Source organism: Monodelphis domestica, chromosome 3 (assembly GCF_027887165.1).
Source record: "Monodelphis domestica isolate mMonDom1 chromosome 3, mMonDom1.pri, whole genome shotgun sequence".
Lineage (NCBI taxonomy): Eukaryota > Metazoa > Chordata > Mammalia > Didelphimorphia > Didelphidae > Monodelphis > Monodelphis domestica.
The window spans coordinates 533778655-533806094 of NC_077229.1; the positions used below are offsets into that span (position 1 = coordinate 533778655).

General features: G+C 33.4%; 1 protein-coding gene across 10 annotated transcripts in view; it reads left to right on the forward strand.

Moving 5' to 3' along the window:
* LOC103103181 (uncharacterized) overlaps window positions 1–27440 on the forward strand; it is a 275130-nt gene that overhangs the window by 93260 nt on the left and 154430 nt on the right. For all 10 annotated transcript variants that reach the window (XM_007486577.3, XM_007486573.3, XM_007486581.3 and 7 more), the window contains 4 exons: window positions 293–440; window positions 2311–2360; window positions 9617–9716; window positions 15471–15559. In XM_007486577.3, the coding sequence (XP_007486639.2) occupies window positions 402–440; window positions 2311–2360; window positions 9617–9716; window positions 15471–15559 (278 nt within the window). In that variant the 5' untranslated portion in view covers window positions 293–401. The remainder of the gene's footprint in view (window positions 1–292; window positions 441–2310; window positions 2361–9616; window positions 9717–15470; window positions 15560–27440) is intronic.

The following is a 27440-nucleotide window of genomic DNA, read 5'->3' on the forward strand; positions in this document are numbered from 1 at the left end:
ACACATATTATCTCATTTGATCCTCACAACCACCTTGTGAAGAAGATATTATTATTATTCCTATTTTATAGTTGTGGAAACTGAAGTAGAAGTTAAATAACTTGCCCAAAGTCATACAACTGTTAAGTATTGGAGGCAGGATTTGAATGCAGATTTTTCTGATTCTAGTGCTATATTCACTATGCTACCTATATAAATGTTATTTTTATGACTCATTGATAGAAATAGGAAACCTCATCATAAAACTTTAATTTTTTTTTACCCTGTTGAGGAATTGTTTTATATTTTAAAGGTTGGAAAGCACTTCTGCAAGAACCCTGGAACCAGTTCTTTCTCAACTGACTTTTGCTGTTGAGAGTCTACACTATTAAAAGGAGAAAAACTAGATAAAAGAAACTCCAATGTCTTCAAATAGGAAGTTCACAGAATATGACAAAAAGGTATACAGTAGTCTTAATAGTTGTAATTTTTTTCTATCAGCAAATTTAAAATGTATCTAATAACAACTAGCAGGAATTTCTACCAAACAACCCATTTGAGGGGAGAGGTTCCCTTTTTTTTTTTTTTTGGCTTAACTTCCTAGTCTTTTGCCTAAACCAAGCTATAGCAGTTTATAAGGCTCATGGCCAAGACAACTACTCAACAACTTTGAAAGTAAATTGTTACTAGTAGTACCTTGGGCATGGCACAGCATGCCTAGATATCTCTGGGAAACACATTGGACCTGCTAGCAGCATACTTCAACCAGAATATTTGAATGTTGTGTGTGTAAGTTTATTGAAGACTGTTATACACCAAGCTGTGAAACTTTGTCTCTAAGTGACATATTGAATTAAAAATTAAATGCTAGAGACCTGGATTCTTTACATTGATGAATGTGATAAAACTTATTAGTTAAAATCGACCTCCCAAAAATCCCTCTGAAGTTAATTTGTTTTCTTTATATCTACCACCCCCAAATTAGGCAAGATTAAAAAAAATTATTAACTTGATGCTTTCTTGGAAAATATTTAATGCCTTTTTAAAAACTTTGACATCTTCTTAGAATAAATAGTGTGTATTAGTTCCAAGACAGAAAGAAGAGTGGTAAGGGCAAGGTAGTGGGGGTTAAGTTACTTGCTGGTGTCACATAAGTGGAAAGTGTTTGAGGACAAGTTTGAAACCAGGACCTCCTATCTCTAGACCTGGCTCTCAATCCACTGAACCACCTGGCTGCTCTCTTTAATACCTTTTGAGAGTTTGTAATGTTCCTTTTAGGAAAAAATTCTTGATAATTTGAGAGACAGTATAAACAGTCTAGTAGATCAATAAAATACTGTGCAGAGAATCAGGAAATTAGTCCTATGCTTTGGTTCACCATTAATTTACTTTATAATGTTGGACAACGTTTAATGTGCCAATGTTTAAATTTCCTTTTCTACAAATTACAGATTCCGATATTTATCTTTTTGTTAGATTCTGACTTATAGGGTCTTTTTGCTGATGACAACATCAGATCTGATGAAGTCATGCTGTCTCCAGCCTTCTTTCTAGTTTCTTCTCAGCTCATATTAATTGCTTAACTTTTCTATGAGAGACAGAGCTTGAAAATCCTAAATAAATCAGTGTTAGCCTCTCTTTATACCAGTATTGCTGGCATACTTCCTATCTCTTTTAACTTGTGATCCCAACTGTAGATTGGTTTTGATTATTTCTTGGCCTAATCATTACACTTGAGTCCATTATACAACTCACACTTGCTTGGTAAATTGAGGCTACTTGCTGATGACTCCCCACCCATGGACAGATCCCAGATTAGCAATGTTTGTAGTCTCTGGCACTAATATACATCTCATGAGTATATAGTAAAAATAAATTAGCTTGTTGTAAAATAATTTGAGTTCCTTGGATGGGAGTGAGTGCTTTAAACTAGTTAGAAAATATCAATCTTTATATCTAATTGCAGATTATACTTAAAAAAAACTGAAGAATGGCTATCATTGATTTTCCTTTCTTTGTTTCTTTGTCTTTGTTTCTTTGTTTCTTTCTCTCTTTCTTTCTCTCTCTCTCTTTCTTTCTCTCTCTCTCTTTCTTTCTCTCTCTCTTTCTCTTTTTCTCTCTTTCTCTCTTTCTCTCTTTCTTTCTTTCTTTCTTTCTTTCTTTCTTTCTTTCTTTCTTTCTTTCTTTCTTTCTTTCTTTCTTTCTTTCTTTCTTTCTTTCTTTCTTTCTTTCTTTCTTTCTTTCTTTCTTTCTTTCTTTCTTTCTTTCTTTCTTTCTTTCTTTCTTTCTTTCTTTCTTTCTTTCTTTCTTTCTTTCTTTCTTTCTTTCTAGAAACTTCAGGAAGAAAATTCCAAGTTGAAGTGTGAGCTAGAAGTTTTGAGGTATTGAACTATATTAGCATAATTTAGTGATTACTTTAAGCCATGTTACTCTTATATTTAACAATAAATAATAGCCAATAATAGGAAAACATTTTTTTCTCTTATGAAGTTTATATGCTTATTTCCTAAAAGCAAAATTTATTAAAACAGAGAATTAAATTGATATGAATTTTGATTTCCTATCTAAACATATTAAATTCACAAATATAGTGCAAATGAAATATATGAAACTATTCATAATGCTAGAACATTGTAACAAGCTAGGAATATCCACTATGTTGTAAATAAAAATTTATTTTATTTCAAAACTACTTACTTTACAGAAGTCTGATAAAGACATTAGGGATTTAATAAAACTATTCTAGCTTGTTTTCTTGCCCTTTCCCCTCAGAATCAAAAAGCAACATTTACTGTATCCAAACCATTTTCCCTCCAAAAACTGTATCTGTTATTTGATGTTCTGTATTTATTCAGTAAAGAAAAGAAAGCTAGTTTAATTTTCTGAATGTTAAGAAGGCATCTTCCCCCAAGTTTGATTATTTCCTGCCATTAAAATGGCTCTGTAAGAAATAGAAAATCATAGTCACCAAGGTGAAAGCTGGAAGGCACTCAGAGCTCAGTTAACTTTTATTCCCTTATTTTATAAATGAGGGAACCGGTTAAGAGACCAGAATGGATCTGTTTCATGGTCACATAGCGGGTTAGTGGATGTTACCATCTAAAAATACTTTAAGTTTATAATTATAATTTTGTGTAAAGAGGCCTACCTAAATTATAAAAAGGTAGAAACCTGGTTCTAATATGTCAAATTTAGGAGCAATTCATATGAAATGTACTTGAATATTTTGAATTTATTAGATTCTCATTTAACATTCTTAAATTACATTGTTTTAGTGTTCAAAATGCAAAGGAAAATTATTTAATTTGTAACCAATTGATTAACATATAAACTTTATTGTGTCTAACTCATATCCTTAACCCTTACTTATTGCCAAGAAATAGCATATAGGAAAAATTTCCAGCAATATTCCTATATTGCATTATTTTTTTTTAACCGCTAGCAATACCTAAATATAAATGGATTGTTGTATATATCATGATTTAGATCTTGGGTGAAAATCCCAACTTTTTTCATGTCTCTTCCTCATCATTCTGATTTCATTCTAATTTTATTCAATTTATTTTATTTTATTTTTTAAAATTTGGTCAATTTCAAACATTATTCCTTAGAAACAAAAATTATATTTTGTTCCTCCCTCCCCTCCTCCCACCCTTCCCATAGCTGATGTGCAATTCCACTGGGTATTACATGTGTCCTTGATCAGAACCTATTTCCATGCTGTTGATGTTTGCATTAGTATGATCATATAGGGTCTATATCCCCAATCATATTCCCCATAACCCATGTAATCAAGCAGTTGTTTTTCTTCTGTGTTTCTACTCCCACAGTTTTTCCTCTGGATGTGGATAGTGTTCCTTCTCATAGATCCCTCTGGGTTTTTCAGGATCACTGCATTGCCACTAATGGAGAAGTCCATTACATTCAATTGTTCTCCTGGTTCTGCTCCTTTTGCTCTGCATCACTTCCTGGAGGTCATTCCAGTTGACATGGAATTCCTCCACTTTATTATTCCTCTGAGCATAATAGTATTCCATCACCAACAGATACCACAATTTGTCCACCCATTCCCCAATTGAAGGGCATCCCCTCATTTTCCAATTTTTTGCCACCACAAAGAGTGCAGCTATGAATAATTTTGTACGTGTATTTTTCTTTATTATCTCTTTTTTGGTTACAAACCCAGCAATGCTATGGCTGGATCAAAGGGCAGACAGCCATTTAGTACCCTTTGGGCATAGTTCCAAATTGCCCTCCAGAATGTTTGAATCAATTTCCAACTCCACCATCAATGAATTAATGTCCCGACTTTGCCACTTTGATTTCTTATGTGGGTTTATTTTGTATCCTGAAACTTTGCTAAATTTGTTTATTATTTCTACTAGCTTTTTAGTTGATTCTCTAGGATTCTTTAACTAGATCATCATATCATCCCCAAAGAGTGATAGCTTGGTCTCCTCATTGCCAATTTTAATACCTTCAATTTCTTTTTCTCCTCTAATTGCTACTGTTAGTGTTTTTAGTACAATGTTAAAAAATAGCGGTGATAATGGGCATCCTTGTTTCATTCCTGATTTTATTGGGAATACATCTAATTTATCCCTATTGCAGGTGATGTTGGCTGATGGTTTTAGATAAATATTGTTAATTATTTTTAGGAAAGACCCTTCTATTCATATACTTTCTAGTGTTTTCAATGGGAATGAGTGTTGTATTTTGTCAAAGACTTTTACTGCATCTATTGAGATAATCATGTGATTTTTGTTGGTTTGCTTGTTGATATGGTTAATTATGTGGATGGTTTTCCTAATATTGAACCATCCTTGTATTCCTGGTATGAATACTACTTGGTCATAGTGAATAACCCTTATGATCACTTGTTGGAGTCTTTTTGCTAGTATTTTATTTAAGATTTTTGCATCTATGTTCATTAGGGAGATTGGTCTATAGTTTTCTTTCTCTGTTTTTGATTTGGAATCAGTACCATATTTGTGTTATAAAAGGAATTTGGTAGAACTCCCTTTTTGCTTATTATGTCAAATAGTTTGTATAGGTTTGGAATTAGTTATTCTTTGAATGTTTCATAGAATTCACTTGTGAATCCAGAAGGCCCTGGGGATTTTTTCATAGGGAGTTCTTCGATGGCTTGTTCAATTTCTTTTTCTGATATGGGATTATTTAAGAATTCTATTTCTTCTTCTGTTAATCTAGGGAATTTATATTTTTTAAGTATTCATCCATATCACCTAGATTGGTATATTTATTGCCATATAATCAAGCAAAATATTTTTTAATGATTGCTTAATTTCCTGTTCATTGGAGGTGAGGTCTCCCTTTTCATCTATGATACTGTTAATTTGGTTTTCTTCTTTCCTTTTCTATTTTAATTAGATTGGCCAGTACTTTGTCTATTTTGTTTTGTTTTTTTTTTCAAAATACCAGCTTCTAGTCTTATTTATTAGTTCAATAGTTCTTTCACTTTCAATTTTATTAATTTCTCCCTTAGTTTTTAGGATCTCTAATTTAGTTTTTTTCTGGGGATTTTTAATTTGTTTACTTTCAAGTTTTTTAATTTGCATGTCCATTTCATTGACCTCTGCCCTCCCTAATTTGTTAATATATGAATTCAGGGATATAAATTTCCCCCTGAGTACTGCTTTGGCTGCATCCCATAGATTTTGAAAGGATGTCTCATCATTGTCATTTTCTTCAATGAAATTATTGTTTCTATGATTTGTTCTCTAACTAACCAATTTTGGAGAATCATATTATTTAATTTCCAATTAATTTTTGATTTGGCTCTCCATGTACCTTACTGATCATTATTTTTATTGCATTATCTGAAAAGGTTGCATTTATTATTTCTGCTTTCTGCATATGTTTGCCATATTTTTATGACCTAGTACATGGTCAGTCTTTGTGAATGTACCATGTGCTGCTGAAAAGAAAGTATATTCCTTTTTGTCCCTATTTATTTTTCTCCACATATCTACTAACTCTAATTTTTCTAAGATTTCATTCACATCTTTTACCTCTTTCTTATTTATATTTGATTGGATTTATCTAAATTTCATAGTGGTAGGTTCAAGTCTCCCACTAGTATAGTTTTACTATCTATTTCCTACTTCAATTCCACTAGTTTCTCCTTTAGAAATTTGGATGCTATACCATTTGGTGCATACATGTTGATTACTATACTCCCATTTATCAGGATGTATTTACCCTTCCCTATCCCTTTCAATGATATCTATTTTTACTTTGGCTTTGTCAGATATCATCATTGCAACCCTTGCCTTCTTTCTATCAGTTGAGGCCCAATAGGTTTTGTTTCAACCTTTAATTCTAAGCTTTTGAATATCTACCTGTCTCAGGTGTGTTTCTTGATAGGATTTTGGATTCTAATCCACTCTCCTATTTGTTTTCATTTATGGGTGAGTTCATCCCATTCACGTTCAAAATTATGATTGTCACTTGTGTATTCCCCAGCATTTTGATATCCTCTCCTAGTATATCCTCTCCTTGTTCTGTCCTTTCTTCTTTTGCTATATCCTTTTAAAACAGTGGTTTGTTTTTAATCAAACTCCCTAATCCCCTCCCTTAATATTTTTCCCTTTTTGGCCCATTCCTTTTTGTTCCCCTTTTTTAGGGTCTGTTAAGTTCCCTCCCCCTCTCTTTCCCTCCCTTTCGGTGCTCCCTCCTGCCTACCCCCCTTAGATTTCCCTTCTCACTTTCCCTTTAGGGTAAGATAGAATTCAAGACCCTAGTGGATCTAGATGCTCTTCCCTCTCAGAATTGATTTCACTAAGAGTAAGGTTTAAGTATTACCTATTAGCACTTTCTTCCTCTCCTTCTTATAAGAGTATTCTTCCCCTCCCCTTCCCATGCATATCTTTGTGTGATAAAGATTATTCTATTTTATTTTTCTTTTTTCTTTCTTTCTTTTTCTTTTCATTTCTTCAAGTATCTCTTGGTGCCATCTTTGATTGCATATCATCTTATAGCACTTATTACCCCAGTCTCTTCCTGTGAATGATTCTTCTAATTACTACAATAGTGAATATAATTTTTGAGAGTTACAAATAGCATTTCCCCCATATATTAATACATATATATGTATATATATATATATATATATATATATATATATATATATATATATATATATATATAATTTGATCTAATTGTTGCTCTTAAAGAAGAAAGTTTGAATAAAAAACATTTTCCCCCTTTCCCTCTCTTTCTTATTTACCTTTTCATGTTTCTCTTGATCTTTGTGTTTGGATATCAAACTTTCCAGTTTCTACTCTTTTCTTTACATACTTGGACATCTTCTATTTTGTTGAATGTCCATACTTTCCTATGTAAGTATATAGTCAGTTTTGATGGATAGACGATCTTTGGTTGAAGACCCAATTCTCTTGCCTTTCTGAATATCATGTTTCAGGCCTTGTAGTCCTTTAGTGTGGAAGCTGCCAGGTCTTGTGTGATCCTGATCAGTACTCCTTGGCATCTGAATTGCCTCTTTTTGGCTTCTTGTAAAATTTTCTCCTTAGCTTGGAAGCTCTTGAAGTAGGCAATTACATTCCTGGGAGTTGTCTTTTGAGGATTTATTATAGAAAGTATTCTATGAACTCTTTCAATGTCTATTTTGCCCCCTTGTTCAAGAACATCAGGGCAGTTTTCCTGGATGATTTCTTGTAGTATGACGTCAAAATTTCTGTTTATTTCTGGCTTTTTATGTAGACCAATGATTCTCAAAGTGTATCTCTGTGATCTGTTTTACTGATCTGTCATCTTCTCAGTGAGATATTTTCTGTTTTCTTCTATTTTGTCAGTCTTTTGACTTTGCTTCATTTATTCCTTCTGTTTTGCAAGACCATTGTCTTCCAATTGCCTAATTCTGGATTTTAAAGACTGGTTTTCCTTTTCAGTTTGGTCTATCCTGCTTTTCGTGGCTTCCAGCTGTTTCTCCAATTGGGAGTTCTTGTCCTTTTAACTGTTATTTTCTCTTTGAACTATTTTCCACTTTTCTTGCCAGAAGGTTTCCATCTTTTTGATCAGCTCCAATTTAAATTTTTCAAAAGCTTGTGGACAATTTCCATTTTTGGAAGGTTTTGGTGCATTTATTTTAATTTCCTCCTCTATTTCCTCTGTAGCCAGGGTTTTTCCTCCGTAAAAAAATTCCAGGGTAAAACCCTTCTTCCTGTTTTTCTTGGAGGGAGTTTGTTGTTCCTTGGCACAATTTGCCACCACTGGAGGTTTTTCCTTCCCTTTTTAGTCAGAAATCTGAGTGAGATGGGCAGGCTCTCTGTGTATGGAGTTAAGGAGCAAGGATTTTGCCTGAAGCAAGCTCTCAAATCTCTGTAGCTTCTGCTCTTTACTTCTCTGTGCTATCTTCCTGAGAGCGCCCATGGTCTGTGCTGGGGTTTCAGGTGTAGCTGCTCTCAGGGATAGTGCTCTTTGGTGGTCTTAGTTAGCTCCCAAGAACCTAGAGGTGCCCCTTACTCACTCTACAGGTGCCCCTCACTCACTCGCTGATTCTGGCATGCACTGGCTCTGACTCTGGCTCTGTAGGTGGAGTGGGTTAAGGTAGATAAGCTCGCGTTTTGGTGGGAGCTTTTTCACCCCCTTATAGTGTGGAAATGCCCAAATCCCATGTACCTTCAATGCTGCATTGTACTGTACAATTCCTTCGTTCTTATGAATTTGTTTTTTTTGATCTTTTGAAGTAGTCTATAATGGTGGGTGCTGAGGAAAGGACAAGTCTTGTGTCTAGACTGCTGCCATGTTTACCCAGAAGCTTATTCAATTTTTTTAAAGTGACTTCTAGATATGAAAAAGGTATTCCAGATGTTGTCTAGCCATGGAAAAATGCAGCAAGACTCCCCTTGATCCAGATATTGTCCTTCTATTAATATAGTCAAATTGGCAAGATATTAATATCACCAGGAAAACATAAAATATTACTCATGAAGGATATATTTTTGGACATCTACTGTTGAGTATTTGCTGCTCAGCCATGCCATCAAACTTCACTAGGTTCTTTCCCCCTTTTTTTGTCCCTACAATTCTATGCAAAATTTTACAAGTGATTGTCTCAAAGCAATAAACCAACCAACAATCTTCTTTCTCCTGCCTTTAACATTCACATGCAAAGCATTATTAAATTAAGGTTGTAAAGAACTTTAGAAGTCATCTAAAGGTCATTTCATTCATTTTACAAGTACGAAATGGAAGCCTAGGGAGGTTAAATGATTTGTATAAAGTCATATAATCAGTGTTTGGAAAGTAGGTCAGATTTTTGAATCCAGGTCGTCTGACTCCAATTTCAATGTTTTTTTCAATTGCGCATTCTGCGTTCTGAGAGTGCTTAGTGTAGTTTTACCTGCTCTGTCTTCTCCTTTTGTACTTCATTGTTGTTTCTTTCCCCAATGGATACATGTTACTCCTATGCCCCCTACTTTGAACTTGATTAGTTTGGAAATGGTTTTAAACTTATATGTATACATACACACATTTGTGTTATAGCTGTCATAAGAAAGGATATACATTTTCTAATCCCTTTTATCATAGTTGTTGACTTCTACATTAGTGACATTTTGGTATGTAACATTTCAAATAAAGTTTAATTTTTTAGAAATCAATATGAATGGCTTTTAGAAGAAGGAAAGAATGAATGCTTTGATGAAAGACGTATCAATCTTTTGAAAGCTCAAGTGATGCAGCTACAGAGACAGGTAATGAATTAAGAGAAATAACTATTAAATTCATAATATAAAGAAAATTACTTCTGTTTTCCTCTGATGCTTTTACTTATGCCAAGTGTAGAACTTTAAAATATAGCTAGTAATAATAATTCTTTATTTTTATAAGGATTGTGTTAAGGCCAATTGATGATCCATGAGAAACTATTCTGTTGACTAATACTTATATAGGTGGTATTGTAAGTATTTAGAAAATCCCATAAATACCTATATAGTTACCATCTAAATAGATAGACATGTATATATGACATGTTATAATTCATAAGCAAAAATGTACCTTTTCCCTTATCTGGGGATATCTAGCTAGTATCTATTTCAATCAAGAAATATTCAAAACTTATAAAAATGTATTGATAAGTGACTAAATTGAAATTGTTGCTTTGTAGTAATCATCAAAACTCTTTGTTGTTGGTCAAATAATAGAGAAATTGATCAGTTTAATAAATTAGCAAAGAAAGAAGTGAGAAATGAATATAATTCAATTTTTGATAAACCCTAAAATATAAATTACCAAAGAAGTAACTCCCTATTAGAGGATAATTATTGAGAAAATTGTGAAGCTATCTGGCAGAAATTAGGTTTGGACTACCATTTTACTTCTGCTTTGATAAATAGCCATATATCTTTTATTGCTGCATACTGCTGATGTCTCTAACCTCACAATTTATGTTACTCCCTTGGCTAAGAACCTTAAATGGCTCTTTTGTCTGTTGTTATAGACTTTTCGAAATGGCACACCAACTAATGGGTTACTCCTAACTCAAATTTTCTCATACTTGTAATATATTTTTAGCACTTAGAAGGTCTATCTATATAAATACATTTTTGCTTTATATAAATCAAAACTCTGAAAAATCTTACTAGTTTGCCATTGCATTTCATTGATGAGGTTTTTGTATGTAGCTTATGTTTGTATATTCCTTAGTAGTCCTACATTGATTCCTCTTAGCAGCATGAAGGCAATCTTTGATTCTTAAAGTCTGTTGCCTGCAGATGGTGTGCTATGGATCTGCTTGAGTCCTTTTTCTCCCGTCAGTCTCAGTTTCCACAACTGTAAACTAGACATAATGATAACACTTACCTTTAAATATTTTGTGAAGTTAAAATGAAAGTACTTTATAAAATTTAAAGCACTATATTAATGCTATTAATATTATTGTTGTTATCACTTTCATTACTATTGCAAGTACTCTTATTATTAACTATCCCTTCATTAAAGTATTCTAAGTAGATATCCAAGAAGACACCTTATACATATTTATTATTGGAAATATTTTTTCATCTGAAGATAGTTCCCTAAGTCATATACTTCGGTTGCTACTTTCAGTCTTGGATCCTAAACATCAGTATTTAGCCATGAAGAATAGTGCTGGATATGAAGACCAGAGTATGAAAACAACCTCTGACAAAAAAGGAAACTCAACATCAAAAGTTGACAAAGAAGAGGAAAAGATAAGGTGAGAAGAAAACAAAGCCAATATTGCTATATCCAAAGCCTCCAAAAAAAATTATGAATTTCTCTCACACCCAAAAGAAGTATTGGAGAAGCTCAAAAAGCATTCTAAAAATCCAATAAGAGATGTAAAAAAAATGGGAAAAGAAATAACAGTGATAAATAAAATCATGAAAAAAAAGTCAATACATTAATAAAAGAAACCCAAAAATACTGAAGAAATTAATATCTTAAAAAAACACAGAAAAATCCAATTGGTAAAAGAGGCCCAAAAATTCAAAGAGAAAAACTTTTCAAAAATCAGCATTGGCCAAATGGAAAAAAGATGTATAAAAATGCACTAAAGATTCAAACCAGTGGAATTGTGTGTCGGCTATAGGAGTAGGTTGGGGGGAGGGTGGGGAAAGAGCATGATTTTTGTAATCCTGGAAAAATACTCTAAATTAATAAAATAAAGTAAAATAGATTAAAATTTTTAAAAATGCACCGAACAGAAAAACTTCTTGAAAGACAGAATTGGCCTTTTGGAAAAAGAGTTACAAAAATGAACTGAGGAAAAAGAATTCTTTACAAAGTAGTATTGGACAAATGAAAATGGAAATACAAAAGCTCACGCAAGAAATGATGCCTTAAAAATTAGAACTGGGCAAGTGGAAGCTAATAATTCCATGAAACACAAAGAGACAATCAAGCAAAGTCAAAAGAATGAAAACATAGAAGAAAATGTGAAATAGCTCAAAGGAAAACCCATTAACCTGGAAAATAAATTCAAGAGAGGTAATCTAAGAATTATTAGGCTTAACTAAAGGACATGTTAAAAAAAAAGAGCTTAGACATCATTTTTCAAAAAATTATCAAGGAAAATTGCCTTGATAGTCTAAAACCAAAAGGCAAATAGAAATTGAAAGAATTCACCCATCATCTCCTGAAAGAGATTCTAAAAAGTTAACTCCAAGGAATATTAGCCAGCAAAAACAAACAATTCAAATATAGCCACAGTCAGGATAACAAAAGATTTAGTAGCTTCTACATTAAAGGATAAGAGGGGCTAGAATATGATATTCCAGAAGGCAAAGGAACTAGCACTTTAACCAAGAATCACTTATCCACCAAAACTAAGTGTAATCCTTCAGGAGAAAAAGTGAATTTTTTTTCAATGAAATAGAGGACTATCAAGCATTCCAGATGAAAAGACCAGAGCTGAATGAAAAATTTGACTCTCAGATATAAAACTCAAGAGAAATGTAAAAAGGAAAACAGTAAAAAATATCAAAAGTTATTCAAAATGATTAATATGTTTACAATACTTACAATATGTTTACATACTTAAACAAGATGATTTTTATAAGTTTTAAAGAATCCTTGCTTTCTATCTTAGAATCAATACTGTGTATTGCAGAAGACTGGTAAAGACTAGGGAATGAGGCTTAAGTGACTTGTCCAGGGTCACACAGTTAGGAAGTGTTTGAGGCTAGATTTGAATTTAGGACCTCCCATCTCTAGGCCTGACTCTCAATACACTGAGCCATCCAGCTGCCTTCTGATTTTTGTAAATCTTAAGACCTTTATCAGTATTAGAACAGTTAGCTAGAGTATACATAGACAGAGGGAAAGGGTGTGAATTGAATCTGATCAGGTGATATTAAAAAATTAAATTAAGGCATGAGAAAGGAATACACTAGGAGAAGGAAGAATGGGAAAATAGAATGGAATAAATTACCTTAGATAAAAGAAGCATGAAAGAGCTTTTACAATGAAGGAGAAGGTGGGGAAGATGAGGAGCAGAGCACATGAACCTTTCCCTCATTGGAATTGACTGAATGAAGGAAGAATATACATAATCAATTGGGTATGGGGAAACAGATAAGATAAAGAGGGTGGGGCTGATAGAAAAGAGGTCAAATTGGGGGAGGTGGTTGTCAGAAACTAAATGGGGGAAATAGGATGGAAAATAACACATGGTAATCATAATGTTGCAAAACTTTTGCAAGCCTCTCTAATAAAGGCCTAATTTCTGAAATACATAGAGAAATAAGTTGAAAATATAAGAATACAAGTCATTCTCCAATTGATAAGTGGTCAAAGGATATCAGCAGGCAGTTCTCAAAGTAATTAAGTCTCTCTATACTTATGCAAAAAATAGCTAAATCACTATTTATTAGAGAAATTAAAATCAAAGCAACTCTGAGATACCAGTTCTGAACTGATTTAGGCATTCTGGAGAGAAATTTGGACCTATGCCCAAAAGGCTATACAATGGTACATACTCTTTGACCCAACAATGCTGTTACTAGATTTTTATCTCAAAAGGGATAAAAAACAAAAGAGGAAGAACAAATATGTACAAAAATATTAAAAGCAGCTCTTTTTGTGAGGGCAAAGAATTGGAAAGTGGGGATTTCCCCATTAATTGGGGAAAAATACTATTGTGTTGTAAGAAATGATGAGCAGAAGGAACTCAGAAAAATCTGTAAAGACAAACTGAATCAGAGTGAAATGAACAGAACCAGGAGAACATTGTACAAAGTGAAAGGAATACCATACAATTAGCTATTTTCAACAATACAATGATCCAAAACAATCCCAAAGGATTCATGATGAAAAGTAGCATCTCCTTCCAGAGAATGAACTGATGGCATCTGAATCTAGCCCAAAGCAACTTTTTTTCCATTTTCTTAATTTTTTGTTTGAGTTTCCTTCCACAAAAGGATTGATATGAGAAAATGACTTACATTTTATATTTACATGATTGTACATGTAAAATCTATGAGAGATTGCTTACCATTTGGATAGGGAGAGGGAAGGAGAGAATAAGACGCAAAATTCTTTAAAAATATTGGAAACAAAAAAAATATTGGAAACCTTTTATATGTAATTGGACAAAAAATAAATGAAATTAAAAAAATATTTAAACAACTTTATCCAGTCTTTCTTTCTCTTTTTCCCTTTATCATCATTTTAGTTCATCCCATCCCATGACTTACATGTCCAGAAAAAGCGCATGTAAACTAGAACTGAATATTCAACCTTCCTAGACAATGGCAATGTTTGTTTAAAAAACTATAAAACTAATTTTAAAACTACATTCATGATTTGAAGTTTGCAAAGTATTTTGCAAATTTTCTCTCATTTGATCCTTGCAGCCTGTGAGCCAAGTGCTCATTTTACAATTGAGGAAACTGAGGCTGAGAAAGGTGAAATATCACACAATTAATGTGTCTGAGGTAGAATTTCTTTGGGTATTTCTTTGTTTATTCTTGATTCTCCATCTTATAAGATACGACAAAACAAACATTAAGTTGCTATGTTGCAGGCTCTATGCTAAGCATGATATTGAAATAAAAATAAGAAAAAGATAGTCCCTATATTCAAAGAACCTAAAATCTCAAGGGGAAGACAATATACAAAAGGTGGTCTGTTCATTAGGCAAAAAAATCATACTAAATTTGTTAACTTTGTGAACCTGGGCAAATCAATTAACCTTTGGTGTCTCTAACAACTCTTTTAAGATTTCACATTGCATAACAAATTCTGGTCTTCATTTGTAGAAGAAGTTTCCTTTTTGAGAGTCCATAATAATACCAAAATCATAGGGGTGGCATGAAAATACACAAGAATCCAATCCCCTTTTGAGCACAATATAACTAATTCATAAATAGTGGTCATGGTAATGATGATAACTAGTCTTTCTAAAGTGTTTTATATTCATTGTTTTATTTGATTCTTTTTATTTGATTTTTTTAAATTTATTTGATTTATTTGATTTTTGATTATTTGATACAACCATGAGTTAAAGGATACTCTAGGTATCCCTATTTTACATGTGAGAAACGTAAGTCTTAGAAAATTGAATGACTTGTTCATGGTTAAACTCATCAGAGGAGAAATTTAAGCCCATGTGTTCTATATTCTAAACCTAATATGAAGTATATAACCACATAAGTTTAATATAGGCTCTTGGTATTTAGCATCACAGAAAAATTGTTCCATTAAATTATATCATGCTTCTGTTCTAGAAATTATATATTTAAATCTGATAAGGAATATACATTAGAAAAAACATTTTCTGAATATTGATCACCTATAAATCAAGGCAGTTTGAGATAATTTGTTTGAGATAATTTATAGACTTCAACTAAATGGCCTTCCTAAATGAAAAATACATTTAAACAGAAAGTGAGACTGTGAGGATTTCTTGAAATATAGTATTGAGTAAAATAGACACTATTTTTCTATGGCATTTTATAACCACTTTATAAATCATTTCTCAATAGGTGGTACTGCTTACAGAAGGATTAAGTTCTCGAGCTGCTATTCTATTAGAGATGAGTGAAGCTTTAGACCCCTTCATTGAAAAACTCAGGTAAGCGATGGAAGCAGAATGATATAGATCTGTCAGCCTCCTGGAAAAACTGTATTCTTTTATCTGTATCTTAAAAAAATTCTTTAAACCCTTACTTTCTGTCTTAGTAGTAACTCTAGGAAAGGTAAGAGTTAGACAAACAGAGTTAAGTGGTTTGCCTATTGTCACACAGTTTGGAAGGGTCTGAGGCCAGTTTTGAACCCAGGTCCTCCCTACTTGAGGCCTGCCTCTCTATCCACTGTGCTACAGTGGGTACCTCTGATTGCTGCCTTCTCTTCTCCCTAAATACTTCAGATTTCGACTGAAGTATTATGAAGGATTATGGATGTTTTGTTTTATGTTTTTGTCTTAGACCTTTGATTTCATTGTTATAGAGAATTCCAGTTGTGGGAAAACTCACTCCATTTTTCAGAACATCAGCTCACCTATAACTTAGAGTTTAGGGAGTTTCCTGGTTAAAATTTCTGGAGATAAAGATTTGGGAGTCACAGGTACTCCTTTCCCAATGCTTAGAATGTCTTCTCCCCAAATTTATACTTTTTACAATCCTATACAATTTTCTTGATTCCTTTAGTCAGAAATGAATTTTCCTTCCTTGGACCAAAACCTAAGCACTTTCTACCTTTCATTTTTTTTTGCATTATAATTATAAATATATTTAAAAAATCATTGTATATTTATCTATGTTTCACATTCCATAACCTCACTTCCTAGTTGGGTTGCTTCTCTTTGAGAATAGAGATGATTTTATTTATATCTTCCTTTGTGCCTGACACTGTGCTTTGAACATATTAGATAGTTAAGTGGTTATTGAGTGAATGAATGTTTTCTTCATGAAGCTGGTATAGTTACAACATAAAACATGTAAAGGGTCCCTAAAAATAAAAGAAACAATATAAGTTGTGATATTGAATTTTCCATCCCCAACCCAACCACCTATAAGGCAACTGCATTCATCCATATTCTTTCATTATAAATTGGTATTTGTTCAGACAAATCTTTCAGAGATATTAGAGAGCACTTTAAACAAAGTGTTCCAATTTGTAAATGTAGAATATATTTTTTACTATTAAGCATGTGATCAGATAATAGCCCCTACTTAGATGTGCTCTTTTAAAAAAATTTGGGTAAGGTTTGTTCTATTAAGTTTTCTGTAGTTTTATTTTAGTCATTATTTCTAGTCAAAATTTACAGCTCATTTGAATGTTTGACATAGTTCATGTGGAAATTTAAGGTCTGTTTAAATTTCTTTTTTATGTGTTTCTTGAGTATAACCTTTCTTTGAAGTTCACTTCTCTAGGTTGATTATATATATATATTACTTTATCTTTGCTTCATAAGGCTTGAACTATTTTATTTTCTTTTTAAAGATTATTGTACAATTTACCTTCTTTAAAGTTTTGCTATAATGAATACCAAAGAGATTAGAATAATGACCTTGTTTTATATGAGGTAGTCTTTTATGACAACTACAAAATTTTTTATTTTGGCAATAAGTTCCCATTATGGTCTGTTATTTGATTACTTATACTAATATTCACATTTTTCTCTTTCTTGCTTTCAGTTAATAGATCTAAATTAGTTACCGCATTTAGGAAAATATCACCTTACTGTGAAAATAGACCCAGAGATATAGGAAAGAAATAACCCCAATAGTAAAATTTGAAATCCTCTAGTTCCTCAGTGAATTTGGGTTCAGTTTTTTTATAGATTCATATATACATTGATAATTACAAAATTCAATTCAGCTTACCATATCATTTAATCAATATAAATTTATTAAGTGCTTTCTATGTATCCAATGCTCTGCTAGATGCTTAAGATGCTAATACAAAATTGGACAGTCTCTGCTCTCAAGAAACTTAACATTCTGATGAGGGATATAATACCTATAAAAGAGTGGTAGTCAGGATAGGGAGTTTTAGTTTAGATAGTGTGAATTTTAGATTTACTCCACCCTGCTTAGACTAACAAAAGAGGAATGTCTACACCCCTACTTAAGGATTAAGTATTAAGAAAGATGGCCTATGAAGACATGTGCTAGCAAATGACAAATCAGAAACAATTGACAAACCCCTGGGCTGTCCTAAGTCAAGCTTAAGCTACCATTGGTGCATGTGAGATGCAGGAAAGTGATATAAAAACCTTCTATATATTTTGCATCACTTCCTCTCTCCAGGCTCTTTCCACAGAGAGGTGGCTCTGGCAGCAGCTTGCTGAGCATTTTGCCATCTTGGACTGGTGGCAGCTATTGTCCAGGTTTGGCAGTGAGTTTTCCTTGATACTATACTGGGAGAAGCTTAGTAGCCTAGTTCAGGTACTCCCCAGGAGTTTAGGCTGATTCTTTTCTCCTTTACCTTCCAAAGACTATCCTCTTAGAAAAGCCTCTAATCTTCTTCAAAGACCTCATGGCGGAGGTCTTTGAACTCCCCCTGGCACAGGCCAGGTGGGAGAAATCCTAAACCCTCTTTCTCCTCTCCTTAATTCCTATATTAATTAAAATCACCATAAATTTCCAAACTGACTTGGGTATTTTATTTGGGATTTTCTCTGGCGACCAAATTAATTTAGATTAGGTCACAACCCTAAAATTATCCTTACAATAGTAAAGGATTGTCAAGCCCTTTATAGTAGCCATGGCAGTATTGATTTGATGGTTATTTTAAAAAGTAAGAGCAAGAGAAAATTGGTTAGGACTTGGTTTTCTGGTACATGACTAGATAAGATGTGAAATATGACTGACTGACTAAACATACTGAGTTAATTTAAATTTGAATCAATTAAGATAGCTAAGCCCCAAGAAAAAAACATCACAGCTGAGTTAACTTTCTCAGGGAATATGATCTTTCGAGGTTGTGGTCTGGAGGAGGGCAACATCAGGGTAAATGGCAAGATGTTAGACTTGGTTAGGTCCTAAGGTAAGGTTGGATAGGATGTGAAGTGTATTCTAGGACTGGCTAGATCCTTACATGCTTACTGTATGATCCCAAATAAAGAAGAAAGAAGAAGGTATCATAGATTTTAATATGAAATGAGATACATATAGAACCAGCTCTCAAAGAGCTTATCTTCAATTAAGAGAGATAAAGTTTGTGCACAAATAACTAGCAAAATATAGAATTTAGTAAATAGGAGAGTGAGCCAGATGTGTAATTTTTGAAATAAGTGGAGATCAGGGAAGACTTCTTCATCTTTAAAAAAACAAAAAACAAAAACCAAACAACTCATTTCCTACTGTGATTTGGATTTCAAGGCAGAAGAGTGGTAAGGGCTAGGCAATGGGCTTTAAGTGACTTGCCCAGGGTCACCCAGCTAGAAAGTATCTGAGGCCAGATTTGAATCAAGGATCTTCCATCTTGAGGCCTGGATCTCAATCAGGTGAGCTATCCAGCTGCTCCCCAGGGAGGACTTCTTAACAGAAGGAGGATATTTTGAAGGAAGGGAGGAATTTTAACAGATGAGGGATGACTAGGGAGAGAATTCATTCCAGATTGGGAAGAAAATGCAAGTAGAGTTAAGAAATTGTAGGAGGTAGCATAAGAAAAGAAGACAGTAGGTTTTCTAATATGCTTGGAACTTAATCCTTTATGAATAAAAGAAGTTGGAGATAAATTTGAAAAGAGATTGGAAGATTTTGAAGGGATTTGAAATATTGACATTAGGAATATGTGTTCTGTGGGGAGTCATTGGTGGTTTTTCACAGTTATTCATTAAGATTATGCAAATAGATTAGGGAAAGCATAGGTCAGAAGCAGGAAGACTTGTTATTATCCAGGGGAGCAAGTTCAGCTGAGAGGTAATGAATGTATTTTTAGAAGTTGTGTGGTTGCAGTGGGAATGGAGAAGGAGGGAACAGATGTTAGCAGTATTGGGGTATAGAATTGAAAATAGTTTGAAATTGATTGGATTTGGGAGAAGAAGGACAAGGGAGAGTTAAAGATAACTTTGGAACCTTGATATCTTGGAGGATGGTGGTTACATCAACAGAAAAAGAGATAATGGGAGTCAGCAGATTTTAGGGAGAAGAATAATTCAGTTTGTGACATATTGACTTTGACTGTAAAACCTTTCTCTGATGCTTCATTAAGGCATGGAGGGTCCCTAGGTTCTCAAAGGCTATGCTAGTGGAGCCTAAGTTTTGGCAAATTTTCCCTTGATGGAAAAGCTCTAATGTAGGAACTGACAACAAATTGTTCCTACTTCGAGAAGGCTAATTTATAAAAGGTATACTTTGTGAAACGAAGAAAACTATAAAATGACCCTTATTCTTGTATGTCTTCCTCCTGGGGAGTAGATGTTGATAAGAATTACACAATTTTTAGACTTATATTAAATTCTAATATATTTTAATGTTAACATATATTTAATTAGCTATTGATACTCTAAATGTAAGATCTTAAGGGACTAATGAATTATATAAATTCTAAAATTCTTGTTATAAGTGAAATCAGAAAATGGAAGAAAGTTGTAACTAAATGGAAGGATGACTTATAGATTTTACTTGAAGCAAATGAAGGAGTTGATGACATTGGATTCACACTTAATCCAAAGACAACATGAAAAATATAATTTACCAGACATCTGGTTATCTTGTGTATGTCAAGTATTTGCAAAAAGACCACAATGGAAGTCATTATAGCTTATGCATCTGCATCTATTATAGTAGAAATATTTTATGAAGAACTCATAAGTCTCCAAATTAAATTAATGTGTACTTATTATTCACTTCAATATCAAGTTGAAAATAGGTGAGATTGGCAATAATATGTTAGTAGATATTGTTGAAAGGTTATGGAGATTATAAAGAAGTGTATATATCCTGATTACTCTCTTGAAGAAAATATTGGAAGTGCTGGACATAGTGAACACTGAATTATATCATAAAAACTGAAATTGATTATAGATTGTCAGACAGAAAATGACTCATTTCTGACATGGTAGTTATTTCTGGTTTGGCAGTCTGTTTTTACTCAGACTGCTGACTTGTAAAGAATAAAGATGAAAATTAATACAAAAGTAAAAGAATAAATATAAGAAAAATATGGTGTACAATTAGATCCCAATCTATTTAAATAAGTTATTGATGTGGAAAATGGAATGTGGATGGAAGGAAGGACACCAATGCCATTTGCAACAATTTTATACTGAAGTTTAATAATGTAAATCAATTGTAATAATGAGGAGACCTGGGAGCCTAAAAGTGTTTTAGTTAACAGGCACTTTGTTCATTTGCCAAGAAAAGAGATGTGACAGCCAAGGGTGATATCAATTTAGAATATAAACTTATTTATAAAATATTACAGAGTACGAAGGTAGAATGCTTGAGCAATTTCACTACATAAAATAGACAGAAGCAGTGGAGGGAAAAATCAATTTAAAAGAAGCTTGAGAATTGATTGAGATTGAGAAGAAGTTGAGAAGTTGAAGAGATTCAAGCAGTCTTGGACTAAGACTTAGATTCAAGTCCTATCTCTTAAATATATACTTACATATATTTGTCTTTGGGAAAGTCACTTAAACTAATTGTTCCAGGTTACTCTTTAGATGAAGATATTGAAAATGCAGAGAAAAAATTTGAATCTTATTAATACCAGAAAAAATGTGATGGAGAACATTAGCCACTCCTGACCATTATGTCAACTTTCCTATTTATATTAATTTTTAAGGACATTTTTGGTGAAGTATTTTTTAGGGAGATAGGCACACTTTTACAAGTGATATCTTACAGAATACAACATTTTTACCATCATACAACTAACCAAAAAGAAAATCAGTCAATACTTCAAGGAATTAATTCAAATTATTCACTGGAAAATCAAATACTGAAACACATGCTTAAATTCTTTGGCCACATATTTAGAAGACAGAACTTGTTGAAAAAGACAAGGAAGTTGGGACAGATTGAAAGCAAAAGGAGAAGGAGACAGCTGAGGATGTAATAGATGTATTTCATGGAAACTATGAACATGAACTCAGAAATATTTCTAAAGATGGTGGAAGATAAAAGGGCCTGGCATGCTATGGTCCATATGATCATGAAGAGTCAGACATTATTGAATGACTGAATAACAACAAAAGTAGAGAATATATAATTCCATTGAAATGCATGTTGTCTTCTCTCTATATATATTTTGTCTATATCTGTATCTGTATCTACATATTATCTATCTATCTATCTATCTATCTATCTATCTATCTATCTATCTATCTATCTATCTCTACAGGGATAGTAGAAAAAATCTTTGATAAGCATAGATCTACTAATTTATCACTTTTTATTGATGTTTTATTGATGTTGAACAAAGTTTTCTTTTGCCTTGTCTTCCCAGGAATGCCATATAATATTCAAATATATTACATATTGAATATATCATACATAACACATATGTATAATTGAAAATCTGTTACCTAAAAAAGAACTACATTTCCCGAGAGCCCACTTCATGTCATTATGTACTTCCTGTAGACAGAGGATATTAGTGAGTGGGTGGTCCTCTTGGGTCTCTTTCTTGGGCCTTGCAGCCAACATGGTGGTAAGCTAAGCGTGGGGATTTTGAAATGACTAATCAGCCATGGGCATGTGGTCTTTATTTTGTATCCTCTTTATTCCTTGATTTCTAATGATCATTAATAAATCTCCTAAAATATAATATTTTATCATTTGAGATTTGATTTTAATTTTTATATTCATGGCAACTGAAAGATGAAGAAAAAACTTTCAATTTTTTTCAAGACAGTCTAGATAAAAATTTTAAGCCACATTTCTCCTGCCAAGACTTTTTGCCCACCCCACCCACTCTCACATATTCCAAAGTCTCTTTGGAGCTGCTACCTTTTTTCTTTCCTTACTTTTTGCCTGGTTGCTTTCCCTCCTGGCCTGGCTATTTTAGTTTGAGGGATTTAGCCAGGGAATTTTGGCGGAGAAGAGATAAACCTCTTCTCTTACCCATCTGCTTGAGCCCAAGTTCCTTATTCCTTGCTGCTACCTTTGGCTGCTGCTGTCTATCCTGCTTGCTCCTAGTCCTACTCCTGCTCTTGCTCCAGCTTTGGCCCCATCCCCAGTCCCAACTTCATTCCTGCTGGTAGCTGCCAATGTGTGTCTTTGGAACTCACAACTTGGAGCAGATCTCTGGGCAACGAGAAAAACTGAGGTGTATTTTTCTTAGGCAATGATTAGCTTTCTATGTCCCTCTCCATGGGGCTAGGGAAACTAGTGTTTTACCTTAGAGTAGAAGGGAAGAAGGAAGTTACTCTTCCAAACAGGAAGTAAATTACAAGCATGGTGCACTCTTTGAAAGAGCAGTACCTTGCCTTTTTCAAACAGCTTCTACAATTCATGGGTGCACTGAGCTTTTCACTTATTTTTCCTGAGATTCAGGGGAGAAATTCATCTCCCTACAACCTTTTGCCATTTGGGCATGCCCAGTCTCTAAGATTCATCCAATTTGGGATTCCTCTTTACCATGTTCAGCGAGGAATTCTCCCTCACTATGGGAAAGCCCAAAACACTGACAATAGGAATCTGAACAGATAGGAAAAGGAACTTTAAAGAGTCTGGAGGTTACATTTTAAGCCCTTTCAGACTCCAATGTTTTATAAAAGTCTCTGTATTTTGCTGATTGTTTTATTTAAGATTTGATTTGGTTGTTTTTAAGTTCATGTATGAATATATTCAACAGCATTCTGTTACACTGATACATTTTGCTCTACTGTGTTTTAACTACTGTCATATTCTGTTACCTTTCCCTATAACTATACTAAACAAATATTATTGAATACCCCCCCTCCCCGCCAAAGAGAGAAAAATAGTTTTTTTTCCCATTTTGTCTTTGTTAATTGTCACATAGATGATGTATGGACTTCATCAAAACTGGTCACAATTCTATAACAACCTTTGGAAAATTTAATGACCTAAATATCTCAAATTGATTTTAAGGGGTCTTTAAACATAAATTTTAGATTTTTTTCAACAACTCTGATCATTTTGCCTGCCCCTGAGTTATTTGTAAGAAGAGGTAAAGGGTCCATTTTAGTATCTGAAGCGAAGTACAATTATAATCCCCACATCCCTTATTTGTAAAAATGTGAATGGATGGGACTTAACAGTCTCAAAGTTGATCGCAGGGCATGGTACCCCTGGATGGCTCCCAAAAGGGAGCATCTCTCATTTGCAACTCTTCAGCCAGCTTACCATACCCTTCCACCAGAATGATCTAGATTCTTGGTGACATTTTAAGACCCAACATCAACAGTGCAGAGGGTTTTTTTTTTCCTAGACTCTTCTACCACATTTTGAAATGATGGCAGTAGGAGATTTTAAAAACTGAAAATCTTGTGACAAGTATCCATTAGCTTCCAAGGTTTTTTTAAATGTCATTCAGCATATTCGTGTAACATGATGGTGAGTTTGTTTGCTGTTTGTTGTCATTAAATGGGCTATTTTAGGGGGATTTTGATACTTTTTGGATCTGCATTACTTGTTGTACCCCTATTTTCTATAAAAAAACTGTTAGTGTATCATTACCAAGTTTGAAAAGGAAATGGTTCTCATTATTGGTGAGAAACCTTTGTATTCTACCTTTTCTTAGCTGACACAGTGTGTCAATGATTGTAAGCTACATATTTTTTATTTTAAAAACTTTTATTATTGTTTTTTCTTGCATGTGCAATATACTATTTCAGTTTTATTTTTTCTCTCCTTTTTGTATTTGAAGAGCATGTCACCAGTATTGAGATTTTCTCTAACTTTTTTGATTTTGCAGTAATATAAGTTAAAATAGATATTTGTCATAATATTAATACATATCCCAAAGCTTTAGACTATGGAAACCTGCCATTTATTGATAAATAATTATGAGACTCTGCTTAATGATTCTGTCTGATTCCAGGAGAAGGAAATACAAAAGGAGTCATTGCACAGTGCCAAAGAAGCACAAAGCTACTTGCATAGTGCCAATTGAGCACAAGGTCAAAGAGACCAGACCAATCCTATGTGGATTGATGACATTCTGTCAAAGAACACAAGGACTTGATCATGTGTGAGACTCGAGGTTGAAGCTGTTGAACATGTGTTAAATGCAGGACTTCCTTGAACCACACACTCTATATCAAATGCATGACATTGATTATTTTGGCTTTATCCTGGCTCCCATTTGCTCCTATAATCTAGTCCCTTTTCTCTCTTATAGTATGGCAACTTCCTGTAGTCTTGGCTGCAAATGGGTAAGTGAAATATTACTGCATTTTGTCCTACAAACTTGTGGGATAGAAATTACTTTAATTGGACCCTAACACAAGGGCCTGTTAGAAAATTTACTAAATTGAACCCAAAATGCAAGGGCCTATTATGAATTTATTCTTGTTTACTCAAAATTGTATATACATAGATTTTTGATATTTTGATTCTGATTTTGAATTTTTTCTTTCTCTCAAAAAATTTACTTTTTCTTCCATTTGTTTTTCTTTTATGTTTTTGTTTTTTTAATTTGATTATTGATTCATATACCTCATAACTCAGTCATGCATCCCTAAGTGATCCCTGTGTTTTTCAACACCCTCTTCAGGGGGGAATGTATAATTATTCTAAAATGCAAAATTTAAATTCTTTTTAAGAGTAATTTTGGGATAAGAAACATTCTACCTCTCCAAATCCAAAAAGTGAATGTTTGGAGAAGGCACCATGAAGATGCCTCCACAGACCACACAGTGTGGGATGTGGTGATTTGAACTGTGTGGGGTTGAATGCATTTGTTTTGTATGTATACTCTTATGCTGAAGGGGACTGCCCTCATTTGGCTTTTTGTCAATGTGCCTAACAATTATTTGTTTTGTTTTCTTTTCTTTTCATCCCCAAATTATTGTAATTTCAAAGTTGGTTATGTTTACAAGATCCATTGGAGAGTCTAGTCTTCCATGGATCTCGGGGGGGGGGATTTATAATTGAAAATTTGTTACCCTATAAAAGAACTACATTTCCTGGGAGCCCACTGACTTCCTGGCATTACATACCTCCTATAGACAAAGGATATTAGTGAGTGGGCAGTCCTTTTGAGTCTCTTTCTTGGGCTTGCAGCCAACATGGTGGTGGTGGTGGTAAGCTAAGTGCGGGGATGTTGAGATGGCTAATCAACCATGGGCACATGGTCTTTATTTTGTATCCTCTTTATTCCTTGATTTCTAATGATCATTAATAAATCTCCTAAAATACAATATTTTATAATTTGAGATTTGATTTTAATTTTTACATACACATAACACATATATGGATTAAGGTATATATTATATCTCATGTATTGAATATATCAGGTGTTGGATTATTTATATATGTATATATCCACACACACATGCATGCACACATTTTTCAATATTATATAACATTCTTTGACAGACAGGCCAAAAGAAGATCTTGTTCAAAGACCCTGACAATAACAGTATTGAGAGATACAAAAGTAGAGCTATGCTTATTAGGGGTGTTCTCCACTATCATTGTGCATTGGAGTATCAATGGTGTATTGGAAAACCTCAACGATAAAGAATCCCTCTTGTCCAGGTTTTGATATGCAATGCAATGGCCATATAGAGCAGAAGTTGTTAACTTGGGCTCTGTGAACTTGTGTTTTAAAAAGAATTTTAAAAAATTTGTTAACTATTTCAGTGGAATTGGATTTCTTTGTAAACTTCTATATTTTATTTGGTACATTTAAAACATTATTGGAGAAAAGTTCTATAGGCTTCATGAGATCCATGACACAAAGAAGAATAAGAACCACTGCTATAGAGATCATACATATTTGTACATATATACATATGTGTACACACTGGTGTGCATACATACACATGCATGTACATAGTATAATCCGATCTCACTTTCCTGGAATGAGTAGTGCTATAATTCTTTTTACTGTCTTAATATCCCTTAGCTTTTGTAGAGGGTTATTTACTTTTAAAAAAGGGCAAAATCAAAAGTACAAAACTTCTTTAGAACACACTCTCTCCTGTACCATTTTGGTTTCTGGGAAAAGTAGGGTAAAACTTGGCAGAGTTTCTACATACCATTGTTCCCACTAAATTTGTGTGCAGGTATAGAATGACTGCCAGAATGAGTCATGGCCCTAGGTACCACTGGACTAGAACCCAAAGGTCATTCCTTTCTTCTTAGGGCACTGATGTCAACCTGGCTGCAAAACCCAGAAGCTAGGACTCTTGGATCCAGAGTATCACACTCCTGACCCTCTAAAATTTGATTTGTAGTCTCCAATCCCTTTGCCTAGAAATGAAAAAATACATAGTCCAAGAAATGAGGATTGTTCTTGGTGGCACTTGTCAACCTCAGAGAGGAGAAAGTCCAAGGTCTCTACACTTACTTCTTGTCTATGTATTATATATAATATACACACATGATATATATATATATATGTGTGTGTGTGTGTATATATATATATATATGTATACTATTCCTATCTATATATAATGTATATATAGTGACATCAGCATAAGGTTCTAAACAGTTGGAAAAATATTAATTGCTCATGGGTAGACTGAGCTAATATCATAAAAATCACCATCCTACCTAAATTAATTCAGTGCCTTACCAACCAAACTACCAAACAATTATTTTATAATACTAGAAAAAATAGTAGCAAAATTCATCTGGAAGAACAAAAAGTCAAGAATATCAAGGGAACTAACAAAAAATTATTGAAGGAAGGAGGCCTAGCAGTACTAGATCTATACTATAAAGCAGCAGACATCAAAACAATCTGGTACTGGCTAAGAAATAGAATGGTAGATCAATGAAGTAGATTAGATACACAATATTTGAGAATAAATGACCTTAGCAATCTAATGTTTGATAAACCCAAAGATGCTAGTTTTTGGAATA